The 17,212-nt window shown below is 41.7% G+C and overlaps 1 protein-coding gene across 2 annotated transcripts in view; it reads left to right on the top strand.

Moving 5' to 3' along the window:
* Positions 1 to 17,212, top strand: part of LOC121277019 (guanine nucleotide-binding protein G(q) subunit alpha-like) — a 259,132-nt gene that overhangs the window by 97,389 nt on the left and 144,531 nt on the right. For both annotated transcript variants that reach the window (XM_041185878.1, XM_041185879.1), the window contains exon 2: positions 8,656 to 8,840. In XM_041185878.1, coding sequence (XP_041041812.1) covers positions 8,656 to 8,840 — 185 coding nt within the window. The remainder of the gene's footprint in view (positions 1 to 8,655; positions 8,841 to 17,212) is intronic.

Here is a 17,212-nt window from a genome sequence, read left to right as displayed (position 1 = left end):
TTTCGTCTCCATAAGTACTGTGCGGCGGTCACTCCGACTGATACTATCATGGACAGATGCATCGGCGGCAGGTACATTGGTGAGGATAAGGTCAGGTATGTTTTTCCCTCTTGTTGTTCCCCTCACCACCGGCCACAGACCCAGTCTAGCAGCTATGTCATTTAGGACTCGGCCAGCTCGGTGCTGCCAAGCCACTCTTGGTGATGGACATTGAAGTCCCCCACCCAGAGTGCATTCTGCACCCTTGCCACCGTCAGTGCTTCCTCCAAGTGGTACTCAGCACGGAGGAGCACTAATTCAACAGCTGAGGGAGGGAGGTACGTGGTATCTGCAAGAGGTTTCCTTGCGCATGTTTGACCTGATGCCATGAGACTCCATGGGTTCTAGAGTCGCTGTTGAGGACTCGAAGGGCAACTCCCTCCTGACTGTGTACCCACTGTGCTGCCAATTCTGCTGGGCCTTCCTGCTGGTGGGACAGGACATACCAAAGGGGGGTGGTGATGGTGGTGTCTGGGACATTATCTGTAAGGTATGATTCCGTGAGGATGACTGTGTCAGACTGATGCTTGACTAATTTGTGAGACAGCTCTCCCAATTTTGGCACTAGCCCCCAGATGTTAGTAGGGAGGACTTTGCAGGGTTGACAGGGCTGAGATTGCCGTTGTCATTTCTGGTGCCTAGGTCGATGCCGGGTGGTCCATCCAGTTTAGTTCATTTTTTGTGACTTTGTAGCAGCTTGTTACAACTGAGCTAGGCCATTTCAGAGAGCATTTTAAGAGTCAACCACATGGCTGTGGGTCTGGAGTCACATGTCGGCCAGACTAGAGAAGGACGACAGATTTCCCTCCCTGAAGGGGATTAGTGAACCAGGTGGGTTTTTACAACAATCGCTGATGGTTTCATGGTCATCGTTAGACTGTTAATTCCAGATTTTTATTGAATTCAAATTCCACCATCAGCCTTGACGGGATTCGAACCCGAGTCCCCAGAGCTGGATTACTAGTCCAGCACCAATTCCACTACACCATTGCCTCCCCTCTTTATGGGGTATGTTGAACATTCCTTGTTCCAATCCTACTCAGGCCTCCTCCTACAACTCTCTTGTTCAGTACATCAGTAACTATTTTGGTGCTGCATCATGCTCTCATCTGGACCTGGAAAAATGTATCAATTTCGCTTCCAATTTCCATCCCTCTATCACCTTCACCTGGTCCATCTCCGATGGACTGCTGCAGTGTTCCAATGAAGCCCAACGCAAACTGAAGGGGCAGCACCTCATCTTCCGATTAGGCACTTTACAGCCTTCTTGACTTAAACATTAAGTTCAACAACTTCGGGCTATGAACTCCTTTTTTTTAAAAAAAAAAATTTTTATTTTTTATCTACTTACTTTTATTTATTTTTTATTAATTGTTTTATCCCCTTTTTTATCCCTTTTTCTACCCTTCTCCCCAACCCCACAAGGGCCTTTTGTTGCTTGTTCCACATTGTTCTTTCACAGAGTGCTGACCCTTGTTCTGTTATTAACACATTCTGCTTCTTTACCTTTATGCCACTATTAGCACCTCTTTTAGCCCTTACCACTACCATTAACACTCCCTTTGCCTTTTTGTCCAGTCTCTCCTTTGCCCACACCTACTGCTGGCCTTCTATCCAGCTTCACCTGCTCCACCACTTTTAAACAGTATAAATTTCATCACATTTCTATTTCTCTTTAGCTCTGAAGAAGGGTCATACAGACTCGACGTTAACCCTGTTTCTCTCTCCACAGATGCTGTCAGACCTGCTGAGTTTTTCCAGCATTTTCGGTTTTCATTTCAGCATCCACCGTATTTTGCTTTTAAACAGAGTCTATGATCTTTGGGCCTGTGATTTTAGGTCTATGATCTTCCATCAGAACTGGAAAAAGTTAAGCATGAAATAGGTTTTGAGGGAAGATCACCAGAGGAGATGAAGTCAGTAACTGTTCTGGAAACAGTGGCTTAATGTTTGGTGGTGGGGTCATGCCAAGCGGAGTTAGGAGGAAGTGTCGGAGAGTTGGCATTCAGCGTCTGCAAGGGAGCAGTCACTGCCCATGTCAGCAGGTTTGATAACTATATCGGGGTTGGACCTGAGAGAACAAAGTGCAGCAAGTTCAGAGGGAGACAGGTTAGAGTGGATGAAGGGAGCAAAGAAATAGAGACGGCCGATGTCAAGCCAGCAGTTCTCTAAAAAGATCAGGAGCCGCTAAGAGGCCAGAGGGAGGGGGTCGAGGTGGAGCAAAATGATTGGAGATGGGTGAAAGAGTCTGCTGAGCGGGGGTAGGACTTCTAACCAAACCAGTGGGTATAGCGGCAAAGCTGATGGAAGAACAGTTTAATGTCATACCAAGCTTGAAATTCACTTTTAAGTATTGGAATATTGGTTTAGTCATATCATATTCTGGGAAATTATGTATATGTTGCATTTTACATTTAATATACAAGTTGTTAAAGTGGGAAGGTGGTGAGTATATTTTAAGAGTTCCCTGTTTCTGTTAGGGAGGTGTAAATAAAGTTAATTCAACAATGGCTGCTTGCAGCAGGTCAACATGGTGAGTCTTTCCTCAGTACTGTACACAGCAAATTCTATCTGAAATATTAACATATCTTTCTCTTTCATATGCTGACTGACCTGTAGCTCAATGCTACCATTTTCTGTTTTTACTTAATTCTTAAACATTACTTTCTGCTTTCAGTAATTATGCAACCAGCTGTAAAATGTGTGGTATAAAGATCTGGCACATAGAGGGTTAATGTGGTACTGAGTATAGAGCAGCCTACATAGTGATGTAAGAGGGCACATGACCTAGACTCGAGGATCAGTGTGGTGTTGAGCAGAGACAGGAAAAGACCTAACCGTTGGGACAGCTCCTGGCTTGTTCCCTTTACTGTACATGTGTAAATAGTTCTAGTAGTTAATAAAGACTTACAGTTAATCTAGTGAAGACTATGAAGACTTCTTTAGGACACACCATCCTGTAACCAACACTCTCCCAACAAAACGTGCTTTTGAAAATTGGTCATTTTGTTTTCATTTTGTGTCAATATTTGCAGTCAAATTAGAAACCAAGACATCTAAAAGCATTAAAATTCATAACTGCATAATAATAATTAGGCTGGTAATGGCATTTGTGAACACAGATGGGAACAGCCTAAACGCTACTGAAATTCCAGTAGAGCATTGACTAAATGTGAATAACAGTTTAAACTGGTTGGAGAAAAGTTTAGGATTATGACTAGATAAATATGCTCAAATAGTGGAACCAATTGATCATGAAAGCATGAAAAAATAGCTCTTTGTTTACGGGCCAAGTGGTGGAAAATGGCATTAGAGTAGATAGGCGCTTGATGACTAGCGCGGACACCAAGGGCCTCTTTCCATGCTGTAAAATTCTGACGCTGTTCTTGTTCAGTGCCTTCTTCATTTGTGTATGCTAGCCACTAGTGGGTGCTTACACAGTTTGCTACACCTTTTTAATATCTTACGTTGCATTACTGAGCTCTGAGTCCATTTGTCCAGATCATCAGTGACATTAGTGGCAATACAATGGTCTCCAATATAACATTTTAGTAAATGTATGTGCAAGATAATAAGTTGCAAGTACGGCAGGTTTGCCACCATAAGAACCACTTGTACTACAGAACTGTTCCATTACAGGCAATTCCATAAATGTAAATGGTTAAAAATAAGAGTGTTGGACCCTAATGGGTTAGATCATTGAAATACCAACGGTCTGAGATTTAATTTGTGTTCAGACTCTGAATAATGCATTTCAAATGATTTAATCTCACAGCAGGCATTGCATAAACCTAAACAAACTATTATTTTGGAAGGACACATGTAACTTGTAGTCATGACTTACAAAATCCAAAGCAAAAATGAGTTTTATTTTGTGTACATCACATAAACCCCCCAAAATATCTGTTTGGGATGTTAGAACAGTTGACTGAAAATAACAGCTAGCGATTTGAGGATATGTTGCAATTTCCTGAGGCATGTGGTATATTGTTGAAGTAGCTAACCTAAACAGTGACCCTTGTGGAAGTTGCACCATTTTATTTTTCAAATGCAACTACAGTTTTAGATGTAAGGTGTAATATTTGTGATTCCTCAAAATCTAACATAGGACTTTTTTGGATGCAAGGACTGGAAAGGATAATCTGCATACAAATAGATAAAAATTTGTAACTATGTTCTTGGCCTTGGGACACGCAGAAGAGAAAAATATATCCTTTGTCATATAACTAAAAAAAAGTAAGATGGAAAAATCCCCAGAGTGATTTCACAACGAGATGAAGAATCACTACCTTAAGTTACAGTTACTTAATTGACTTCTTGTCAATTCTGTTCTTTGTGGTAATTGACTATGAACATCAGAACATAAGATATAGGGGCAGGACTAGATCAGGCTGCCCCTCAAGCTTGCTCCACCAGCCAATATGATCATGGCTGATTTGCCTCAACTCCACTCCCCCACCTGCTTGTCAAATCACTTGAGAGACCAAAACCTATCCATCTTAGCCTAAAATATACTCAATGAAGCATCTACAACACCCTGGGGTAGAGAATTCCAAAGTTTCACAACCCTGAGTAAAGAAATGTCTCCTAATTTTAATCCCAAATGATTGATCTTTTATTCTGGGAGTCTGCACCCATGTTCTAGATTCCCCAGCCAAGGGACAAAATCTCTGTCTAGCCTATTATTATTGCTCAATGAACAAGGAACAGTATTTTTTTCCAAAATGCAAAGACATAGAATTTGAGATATATATTCCTCTGTATTTTTCAGTGCATATTCTTGTAATGTCTGCTAGTTTCTTGCATCACTCACTGTATTTACTTGAGGATGAGAGTGTTATATTGAAGGTGTTGGGGAACCAGGATCCAATGTAGGTCAGCAAAGGTAGGAATAATAGGTGAGCAGGTATTGGCACTGGATAAAATATGGGCAACTAGTTTTTGATGAGGAAAAGATGTAGGACAGGAGATTATTAGAAGATTGGAATCAGGAGGTGACAAAGTTACGGGTGAGTTTTTTTTAGCAGCAGATTGGATGAAAGCAGTTTTTTGAAGGTGGAATATGATGAAGAGAATGTGGGGTTGGCAGGTCTTTGGAGTCAAATAAAACATTGAAGTTACAAACAGTCTGGTTCGGCTTGAGCCAGAAACCTTATAAGGATGGAATTGATGTCAGGAACATGGAGTTGGCAGAGCCAAAGATGATAGCTTTGGTAAAAGCAATTATTAGCTGGAGAAAATTGTGTCCAATCAATAATGGATGTCGGGCAACCAGGCAGCAGATGTATTGAGCTGGGTGATATGAAAATAAAGCTGGGTGTTTCCAGCATACATCTGGAAGCTGATTCCCATCTCTTCAGATGTTGTCACCAAGGGATAACATGTACATGAGGAAGGAGGGCACTAAAGATAGATTCTTTGAGGACTTCGAAGGTAGTTGTGCCAGTCGTGGGAAGGCACTGTTGAAGTTGTTCTGGCTATGATTTTTTTTCCCCAATCAATCACTTAAGATTAAAATTAGGAGAATTTTCTTTACTGAGAGGGCTCTGGCTATGACCGGGAGATGTCAGAATGGAAGCAGGAGCATCAAAAGAGAGGGGAGATAGTCGATTGTGTGAAGAGCTGCATATAGATAAAGGAAGCAAATGCACCATGGTCACAGTTATATATTAGGCCATTTGTGACTTTGATTAGGGCTGTTTGAATGTTATAGAGAGATGAAAACCTAGTTGGAGAAGTTAAGACATTGACTGTGAGAAAAGGTGGGCTTGCATCTTGAAGCCTGGAATAGTGGCAGAAGAGCAGGAAGGAAGTAATTTACCAGGCATCAGAAACTGTTCTGGAGGTCTGATAACCACTTCTTGAAACTGTCAGGGATCCCAACCTCCTCGCTCTGCTAAGTTCCATAATGCACATTTCCTGTCTCTGGGAGGCTATATCAGTTAAAACAAAAAATATTTCTGTGGTATCTCTTGGTTGCTGCATGAAAGTAGAATTCCCTGAAGCAATTGGCTATTTAAAATTCACAGTCCATACATGGCTGAAGATAGAGGTGAACGTTTTAAAGTTATTTCAGTATTTTTTTCCCAATTTTTAAAAACCCCGACTGTTTGTTGCCTTGGGGACTAAAAAAAAAACTTTATTTTAGAAAAATGGTGGGAGTGAGACTAGGATTTGAATTGATTGGGGGGGGGGGGGGTTAAAAAAAGCATGGGAACCTCTGTGCCTCATGTTCAGACTTTTCTCAGAATCTTTACAGTGCAGAAGGAGGCCATTCAGCCCATCAAGTCGCACTGGCTCTCAAAGAGCATTCTACCTCATCCCACTCCCCTGCCTTATCCCGTAACCATGCACATTCATTCTTTACAAATAACAATCCAATTCGCTAATGAATACCTCAATCGAACCTGCCTCCACCACCCCCCTCAGGAAGTTCGTTCCAGACTCTGACTATCTCTGGGTGAAAAAACTTTTCCTCACATCATTTCTACTCCTTTTGCTAATTATTTTGAATCTGTGCCCTCTAGTTCTTGATGCTGTCTTGAGTGGGAACAGTTTCTCACTATTTACCCTGTCCATACCCCTCAGGATCTTGAATTCCTCCTATCAAGCCCCCTCTCAGCCTTCTTTCCTTCTAGGAAAACACTCAACCTCTCGAATCTATCCTCATAGCAACAGTTCTTTATATCTGCGGTTATTCTTGTGAATCTCCTCTGTACTCTCTCCAATGCCTTCACATCCTCACTTAATTATGGCATCCAGAACTGTACGTGGTACTCCAGATTTTGCCTAACTAATGTCTTATACAATTTCAACATGATCTCCTTACTCTTGTATTCAATGCCCCTATTAATAAAGCCTAAGATACTATATGCTCCCTCAACATGCCCTGCCACCTTCAATGACTTATGTACATATACACTGAGGTCCCTCTGTTCCTGTACCTCCTTTAAAGTTTCTTCCTTTATTTTGTACTATCTTTCCATATCTTTCCTGCAAAGCAAATCACCTCACATTCTCTGCAGTGAACTTCACCTGCCACTTGTCTGCCCAATCCACCAACATGTCTATATCCTTTTGAAAGTCACGACTACCCTCATCACAGTTGACGTTTCCAATCATGGTATAATCTCCAAAGTTTGAAATCATGCCCTGAGCACCACAATCTAATTCATTAATATATATCGGGAAGACCAAGGGCCCCAACACTGACCCCTGGGGAACTACACTGCAAACCTTCCTTCAGTCTGAAAAAACAACAGTTTATCACTATTCTGTTTCCTGTCGCATAACCCATTTCTTATCCAAGTGCCTACTTTCCTTTTATTCCATGAGCTCACAAGTCTGTTGTGTGGCACTGTATCAATTGCCTTTTGAAAATCCATATGCACTAAACCTTTGACACTTAAGTTCTGGTTAAGAGGAAACCCTTGTTTATAATTTTCTTTAGCTGTTGAGCTTCTCAATAATCTTAAACTGTGATTTTATATAACCCATGACCATGACGTTTGCTTCGTTTGACTTAGCTACTTAATATAATTCCACTTCAATTTTCCACTTGGTCCATGGATGATGCACTATGAATGATAGGTTTGTTTCTAAAAAAACAGCCTCTTGTTTTCTTTGAAAGTTGGGTGCAAGGTAGAAAGAAAACATTACCAAATAGAGGCACGAGGAATATCTTGCAGTCAGGTGGGCTCAGAACAAAGTGGGAGGAAATGGGCAAGACCATTTTCCTCCTTAGCTCTATTTAGTAGTTCTATTTTTTTTTCCCTATCACACACTGTCTTGAGAGCATAAATTGAAAACTGAGTCCCAGGAATCCAGAGGCCATTCTCGAGTTAACTGTCAGGAGGTGTGTGCATGTGCCCAGGTGGATGTGATTGCTTATTTTGCATTTTTTTCGTCTGCTCTATTGGAGCATTTCCTGGTCTCTGCCTCACAATTCAAGTTTTCTTTGTGTTATTCGGAATTAAAAGAGTTGTATTCACTGCAGCAATATATGTATGTACTACTTTAGGCAATAATTTTAAGAGTATTGCATTAACAAATACAATTTCTTTAGTCAGTAACGGGATATAATAGCTGTGCAGAGAGACTATTAGAGAGCGTTGACAATTAAGGCAGAACTGCATTGCTAATCTCAAAATTATAATCCCTTATTAACAATGTTTTTAGTTTTTATTTTTATAGTACTACGATGTATATTATCAGCACACAAATTCCAAACCTGATGAATAGCTTGTGAATGTACACTAACATAGATATGAAGTTTAGAGATTTCAACAATGTATTCATTTAAGTAGCTGTCATAGCAAGGATGATTGCAGTAAATTAGCATATACGATAGACTTGAAAATGATTCAACTCTCTGTACACATTCATGTTGTGTGAAGGGTTTTTGGCAGTCTCTGTCATCTAACACCTCTGGGTAGTCTGAAAACACATTTAAGATGGCCGCTTGTCACTTTCCTTTAACTTACTTTCTTATAATTGGTTTTAACATTGGATTTGATGTAGTAAAATTTATTTATTTAATACCTTCAATTTCTAGGAAGATTTGCAAAGTAAAAATCAATTTTGTTGACCCTGTACTTGTTTGGTTTGTTTTCTCAGGCACAGGAGAAAGTGGCAAGAGCACATTCATCAAACAAATGCGAATTATCCATGGTACAGGATACTCTGATGAGGACAAACGAGGCTTCACAAAGCTGGTTTATCAGAATATCTTCACTGCCATGCAGGCTATGATCAGAGCAATGGATACACTCAAAATACAGTACAAATATGAGTACAATAAGGTAAATTAACACTACAGCAAATTTTGCAGTCCTTACTGTTTTCAAAACCTTTTTGTTTTAATTTTAGCCAGGGGCAATTTAAAACAATTGTGCACCAGATTTGTCCCTTTGAGATGTGATAACTTAACCAAGTTTTAATTTTAACCAAAATTGTGACTGCATATAAGTTTGGTTTATTTTGTTTCTTGTTGATGGCTGCTACTATGAGAATGTGTTGGTTCTGATTTAAAATTAAACACTGCTAGGCTGAATACTCATGATTCAAAAACAGTGCGAGTATGGAACTTTGGTAAATTTCAAGAAAACATTTAAAGCAAGTTGATGCAAAGTGACCACACTGTTGTGACTTCAATGTTTTATTTCACTCCAAAGAGCTGCCAACTCCCCTTTTAAGGTAAGTTTATGCTGGAAGGCAAACTTGATCAACTCGAATTCGCTTCTAATAAATTTGTATTGAAAAATACTTTTACGTTTTCCAGTAAACTATGGCCAGCAGAAATTCTAAGTTTGAAACGTTGTCATATGGAGCATGTTCTTTTGTGACTATTTATATTTCCCACTGTAATTCCTAATGTAGTATAACATTATTATGCTACATTGGGAATTTTAATCCTGGTTTGAATATATATCTGTGTGGTCTAATAGTCATTAACAAAAAATCATGGAAATTATAGGGAGATTCTTAACTGTTCTGCTGTATGCTTTGCAATTGAGTTTCAGTAAATCTCAGCAGCATTCATTTAACACAATTTATTTAGCCTGTATGGAATTTTTGTTGAGGGCACAGGCATTAACTCCAGCGTAGAAACTATTCAGAGAATTATTGGTATCAAAAGTGAACTCCGGACTCATTGCTGCCACTTTTTGTTGGATGTCTTGAATAATAGACCTGCATTTATATTCATTAATTTCTTTGTTCTTTTTTAAAACCAGTAACATTGTGAGGTTGAGATAATGTTCAAATACTAAAATCCTTGTCTGTAAAGTTGGAGCTTCTTTTGTTTTGTAAATTTTAACTTAATGACATGATGTAAGAAAACATGATAGTGCTTGAAAGCCATTGAGAACATTTGCATTTAAAGTTGATGGTTACCACTTTGCTTTAAAGCACTTGCTGTGCAATTGAGATAAGTAGGCCTTTTTGGGCCAGTTGCTAAGCGATTGATGAACGGGGCGTTGAAAGTTTATAATTAGCACTTGGTTTCATTAGGTAATCACTTACCAGGACTTATCTGCAAAGTTACTCGCTAAAGAATTTAATGCATTAAATAGTGCTCTGGTACTTGTGGAACATGGAGTCAAAATGTAAACAGCTTCTTCTTCCCAAATGAGTGATTTTGTATTTTTTGATGTTAACCTTGTAGCCTGTGAGTTTGTTGAACATGTCTTTGTCTTAAATGACAGGAGTGAGCTTTCCTTTTTTTTTTAAATTATAACTCGGAAGACATTGGTTAGACTTTGTGTTATTATACAAATTAATTCACAAAATCCTACCATTTCCTTTTATTAAAACAGTACACATTCTTGCATAGAATTATATGCAATATTTAGCTGAGAAACATCTATTTGGCCCAACTGGTCTTTGCCGTTGTTTATCCTCATTCAAGCTTCCTTCTACCCTATTCCATCTAACACTATCAACATATCTTCCACTCTTGCTACCTTGTGTACTTAAATCTAGTTTTCCCTTAAATGCATTCATGTAGTTTGCCTCAGCAACTCCATGTTGTAGCAAGTTCCACATTCTAACAGCTCTTTGTGTAAAAGTCTCCTGAATTCCTTATTGGGCATATGGTAAATTATGTTATGGTTATAACCCCTAATTTCCAAGTACTCTCCAAAAGTAGAAACATAATCTCCATGCATACACTGTCAAACCCTTTCATAATTTTAGAGACTTCTTTAAGGTCACCCATCAGTGTTTTTTTTAAAAGAGAAATGAGCCCCAGCCTGTTCAGCCATTTCTGATGAATGTACATCCTTATACATCTTTGTCTCTCCACCAATGTTTCGACATCTTTGTGATAATAGGGAATAGATCCATGTATAGTTCCCTGAGTGTGGTGTACCGTACTCTTAAGTGTAATCAATCATCCTGAAATATTTTTTGTATTACCTTTTAAATATCTACAAAATGGGACGAAGTTGGATACATGAAGGTCTTTAATTGTCCAGTTAAGCTCTCATTTTTTTTGAAGGAGAAGTGTGATATACTTCGGTCTAAATATTTAAAACTAAAGCTAAACTGCTTATCTTTTTCAAATTCTGCCATATTAGGTTCCATGTTTACCATAAGCAAGGTTTTTAAAAATGACATGCACTGCAGTGAAGTTGATGCAAACCCCCGATTCAATAACTTGGCTGTTCTGAGATTTGATTCCAAAATTGTGATTCTGACATGGTGATCCTGTTCATTAAAAGACAGGCAAGCCTTTCAATCTTGCAGGGAAGGAAAGTGTTTCAAATGAGACATATGGTTGAATCTGCTGTTGGTTGTTTATAGGATCAGGTTTATGTTTGCAATGGCAGGCTTTAATGGTCTTGAGGATAAGCAGCCAAAAAAACTACTTGAGTGTAAGAATACTCTTGATTTTATATTATGGAATTTATTGCCTGTAATCATCATTTGTTGCCCAACTCCTAGATGCAAATGAGAAGGTGAGCTGCCTTCTTGAATTGCTGCAGCCAATGTGTTGAAAGTACACCCACAGTGATATTAGGTAAGGAGTTCCCTGATTTTGACCCATTGGCGATGAAGGAATGCTGATATCTTTGCAGTTCATGGTTGTTTGTGACTTGGAGGGGAACTTGAAGACAATGCCAATCTCATGTGTTTGTTGCGCTTTTTCCAGCTGTTAGAGGTTGCAGGTATGGGGTGTGTTGTTGAAGAAGCCTTGGGCAGTTGCTGCAGTTCATGTTGTAGGTGGTATGTGCTGTCAACAAGATGCGCCAGTGATAGAGGGAATCAGTGTTTAAGGTGGTGGATGGGGTACTACTCAAGTGGACTGGTTCATCCTGGATGGTGTTGAGCTTTTTGAGAGTCGTTGGATTTGTACTCATCTTGATAATTGTGGAGTATTGCATCACACTCCTGATTTTGTAGATGGTGGACAGGCTTTGGGAGTCTGGAGGTGGATTTGGCACTGCAAATACTGAGCCACTGGGCTCTTATAGCCATAGTATTTGTGGTTTCTCTAATTTCTGGCTAGTGGTGACCCCCATGATGATGATAGTGGGGGATTCAGTGAGAGTAATACAGTTGAAGCCAGAGGTTAGACTGTTGTAGAAATGGTCATTGCCTGGCATTTGTGGGAGAGATGATGGCGCAGTGGTATTGTCACTGGACTCGTAATCCAGAGACCCAGTGTAATGCTCTGGGGACCTGGGTTCGAATCCTGTCATGGCAGATGGTGGAATTTGAATTCAATAAAAGTCTAGAATTAAAAGTCTAATGATGACCATGAAACCATTGTTGATTGTTATATGCATCTGGTTCAATAATGTCCTAGCCTGGTCTGGCCTACATGTGACTCCAGATGCCCTGTTCAACTGGCAGGACAGACCCAGCAGAGGTGGCAGCACAGTGGTATACAGGTGGGAAAGAGTTGCCCTGGGAGTCCTCAACATTGACTCCGGACCCCCTGAAGTCTCGTGGCATCAGGCCAAACATTGACAAGGAAACCTGCTGATTACTACGTACCGCCTTCCCTCAGCTGATAAATCAGTGCTCTTCCGTGTTGAACACCACTTGGAGGAAACACTGAAGCTAGCAAGGGCACAGAATGTTCTCTGGGTGGGGGCCTTCAATGTCCATCACCAAGAGTGGCTCGGTAGCACCACGACTGACCGAGCTGGCCGAGTCCTAAATGACATAGTTGCTAGACTGGGTCTGCGGCAGGTGATGAGGGAACCAACAAAAGGGAAAATCATACTTGACCTCATCCTCACCAACATGCCCACTACAGATGCATCAGTTAATGACAATATTAGAGTGACCACTGCACAATAGTTGCGGAGACGAAGTCCTGCCTTCATGTTCCGTCATGTTGTGTGGCACTACCACCCTGCTAAATGGGATAGATTTCGAATAGATCTAGCGACTCAGGACTGGGCATCCATGTGGTATTGTGGGCAGTTGCAGAATTGTACACTAATACAATCTGTAACCTCATGGTCTGGCATATCACCCACTCTACCATTACCATCAAGCCAGGGGATCAATGAAGAATGCAAGAGGGCATGCCAGGAGCAGCACCAGGCATACCTAAAAATTAGGTGTCAACCTGGTAAAGCTATAACACAGGACTACTTGCATATCAAACAGCATAAGCAGCAAGTGATAGACAGAGATAAGTGATCAGATCAACCAGCGGATCAGATATAAGCTCTGCAGTCCTACCACATCCAGTTGTGAATGGTGGTGAACAATTAAACAGCTCACTGGAGGAGGAAGCTCCATAAATACCCCCATCCTCAATGGTGGAGGAGCCCAGCACATCAATGCACAAGATAAGGTTGAAGCATTTGTTATAATCTTCAGCCAGTGAACGAGTGGATTATCTATCTTAGCTTCCTCCGGAGATCCCCAGCATCACAGATGCCAGTCTTCAGCCAATTCGATTCAATTCATGTGATATCAAGAAACGGCTGAAGGCACTGAATACTGCAAAGGCTATGGGGCCCTGAAAATATTCCGGCACTAGCACTGAAGACTTGTGCTCCAGAACTTGCCATGCCCCTAGCCTAGCTACAATACTGGCATCTACCTGGCTTTGTGGAAAATTGCCCTGCTATTTCTTATACACAAATCCAACCTAGCCAGTTACCGCCCCATCAGCCTATTCTCAATCATCAGTAAAGTGTTGGAAGGGGTCATCAACAGTGCTATCAAGCATCACTTGCTTAGCAATTAGCTGCTCACTGATGCCCAGTTTGGGTTCTGCCAGGGCCACTCAGCTCCTAACCTCATTACAGCCTTGTTTCAAACATGGACAAAAGAGCTGAACTCCCGAGATGAGGGGATAGTAATTGTCCTTGACGTCAAGGCAGCATTTGATGAGTGTGGCATCAAGGAGCCCCACCAAAACTGGAGTCAATGGGAATCAGGAGGAAAACTCTGCCAGTTGGAGTCATACCAAGCACAAAGGAAGATGGTTGTGATTGTTTCAGGTCAGTCACCTCAGCTCCAGAACATTACTGCAGGAGTTCCTCAGGATAGTGTCCTCGGCCCAACCATCTTCATCAATGACCTTCCTTCCATCGTAAGGTCAGAAGTGGGGATGTTCGCCGATTATTGCACCATATTCACCATTTGCATCTCCTCAGATACTGAAGCAGTCCATGTCCAAATGCAGCAAGACCTGGATAATATTCAGGTTTGGGTTGACAAGTGGCAAGTAACATTCGCGCCACACAAGTGTCAGGCAATGACCATTTGCAGCAAGAGAGAATCCAACCATTGTCCCTTGATGTTCAATGGCATTACCGTCACTGAATCCCCCTCTATCAATATCCTGAGGGTTACCATTGACTAGAAACTGAACTGGACTTGCTCTATAAATACTGTGGCTATAAGAGCAGATCAGAGGCTAGGAATCGTGCAACATGTAACTCACCTCCTGACTCCCCAAAGCCTGTCCACCATCTACAAGGCACAAGTCAGGAGTGTAACGGAATACTCCCCACCTGGCTGAGTTCCACAACATTCAAGAAGCTTGACACCATGCAGGACAAAGCCTGCTTGATTGGCACCACATCCACAAACATTCACTCCCTCTACCACAGAAGCAGAGTAGCAGCAGTGTACACCATTTACAAGATGCACTGCAGGAATTCAACAGCTCCTTCAACAGCACCTTCAAAACTCACGACCACTGCCATCTAGAAGGACAAGGGCAGCAGACACTGGGAACACCACCACCTGGAAGTTCCCCTCCAAGCCACTCGCCTTTCTGACTTGGAAATATATCGCCATTCCTTCACTGTCAAAATCCTGGAACTCCCTCCCTAACAGCACAGTGGGTGTACCTACACCACATGGATTGCAGTGGTTCAAGATGTCAGCTCACCACCACCTTCTCAAGGGCAACGAAGGATGGGCAATAAATGCTGGCCCAGCCAGCGAAATCCACATCCCATGAATGAAATTTTTTAAAAAATTAATTTGTGTGACGTGAATATTACTTGTTACTTATCCCCAGTTGGTGTCCAAGTCTTGCTGCATGTAGGAATGAGAGCTTCGTTATCCAAGCTTCATTTCCAAGGGATTTGTGAATGGAATTGAACAATGTCATCATCAGCAAGCATAGCATCCCCATTTCTGACCTTATCCTGGAGGGAAGGTCATTGATGAAGCAGCTGAAGATGTTTGGGCTAAGGATACTGTCCTGGGGAAATCCTGCAGTGATGTTCAAGGGCTGAGATGATTGCCCTCCAGCTAGCACAACTATCTTCTATTGTGCTAAGTATGACTTCAACCAGTGGAGAGTTTTCCCCTGACCCCCATTGACTCTAGCTGTACTAGAGCTCCTAAGTGTCACATTCATTCAAATGCTGCCTTGATGTCAAGGGCAGTCACTTGGCTCCTCTCTGGAATTCAGCCCTTTTGTCCATATTTGGACCAAGATTATAATGAGGTCTGGAGTCTAATTGTCCTAATAAAACCCAACCTGAGCATTGTTGTGCAGGTTGTTTCTGATTAGCATTGTCAATGACATCTTCCTTCACTTTGATTTAGTGTGGGCCAATGGGACAATAATTTGGAAGAATGGATTTCTCTCTGCTTTTTGTGGACACAACATGCTTGGACTATTTTCAATTTTTTCAGGTAAATGCCAGGTACTAAAACAGCTTGGCTAGGGGCAAGGCTAGCTCTGGAGCACAGGTCTTACGTACTACAGCCAAAATGTTGTCAGGACCTATTTGCTGTATCCAGGGTGATCAGCCATTTCTTAATATGACGTGGAGTGAATCGAATTGGCTGGGGGTAGGCATTTGTGATGTTGGGAACTTAAGGAGGAAACTAAGATGGATAATATACTCGGCACTTCTCACTGAAAATGGTGGTAAATGCTTCAGCCTTGCCTTATGTACCCAAGTGCATTGTTGAATATGGCTATGTTTTTGGAGCCTCTTTGTCCAGTTACTTGATTAATTGTACATTACCATTCACGCCTGCATGTGGCAAGACGCAGAGTTTCGCTCTGATGCATTGGTTGTATGATCGCTTGGCTCTTTCTATAGCATGCTACCTCTGTGCTTAGCATTTTTTCCTCTTTCCTTGGATTTTAGCAATGCTGGCAAGGACAACATTTGTTGCCCATCCCTAATTGCCCTTGAAGAGGCAGTGGTGAGCCACCTTCTTGAACCACTGGAATCCATCTGTTGTAGGTATGCCTACAGCGCTGTTAGGAAGGGAGATCGGCAGCAGCGAAAGAATGATAACGTAAGTCCAAGTCAGGGTGGTGCGCGGCTTGGAGAGGAACTTGCAGGTGGTGGTGCTCCCATGTGTCGGCTGCTCTTGACCATTTAGGTGGTGGGAGGCGCACGTTTTGAAGATGCTGCCAGAGGAGATTGGGCAAGTTGCTGCAGTACATCTGGTTTATGACACTCTGTGTTGGTGATCGATGGGATGCCAATCAAGTGGATGGCTTTGCCCTGGATGATGTTGTGCTTCTTGAATGTTGTTGGAGCCACACTTGTACAGGCAAGTGCAGAATACTCCATCGCTCTTGTGATTTGTGCCTTTTGATGGTGGACAAGCTTTGGTGAGTCAGGAGGTGAGTTACTTGCTGCAGAATTTCCAGCTTCTGACCTGCTCTTTTAGCATTTATATGGCTATTGCAGTTAAGTTTCTGATCAATGATAGCTATCAGGATGTTAATGGTGGGGGACTCAGCGATGGTAATGCTGTTGAATGTCAAGGGGAGATGGTCAGATTCTCTTGTTGGAGATGGTCATTGCCCCGAATGTTACTTGCCACTTACCAGCCGAAGACTGAATGTTGTCCAGGTGTTGCTGCATATGAAAATGGGCTGCTTCAGTATTTGAGAAGTTGCAAATGATACTGAACATTGTGCAATCATCAGCAAACCAAACCCACTTCTGACCTTATGATGGAAGGAAGGTCATTGATGAAGCAGCTGAAGATTATTGGGCCTAGGACACTACCCTGAGGAACTCCTGGGGCTGAGATGATTGATCTCCAACAACCACATCCATCTTTTTTTCTGCTCGATATGACTCCGGCCAGTGGCAAGCTTTCTCCCTGATTCCCGTGGACTCCATTTTTGCTAGGACTCCTTAATGCAGTGTCAGTCAAATGCCACCTTCATGTCAAGGGCAGTCTCTCCCTCCTCACCTATTGATTTCAG

Source organism: Carcharodon carcharias, chromosome 4 (assembly GCF_017639515.1).
Source record: "Carcharodon carcharias isolate sCarCar2 chromosome 4, sCarCar2.pri, whole genome shotgun sequence".
Lineage (NCBI taxonomy): Eukaryota > Metazoa > Chordata > Chondrichthyes > Lamniformes > Lamnidae > Carcharodon > Carcharodon carcharias.
This window is presented reverse-complemented; position numbering and strand designations above follow the sequence as displayed.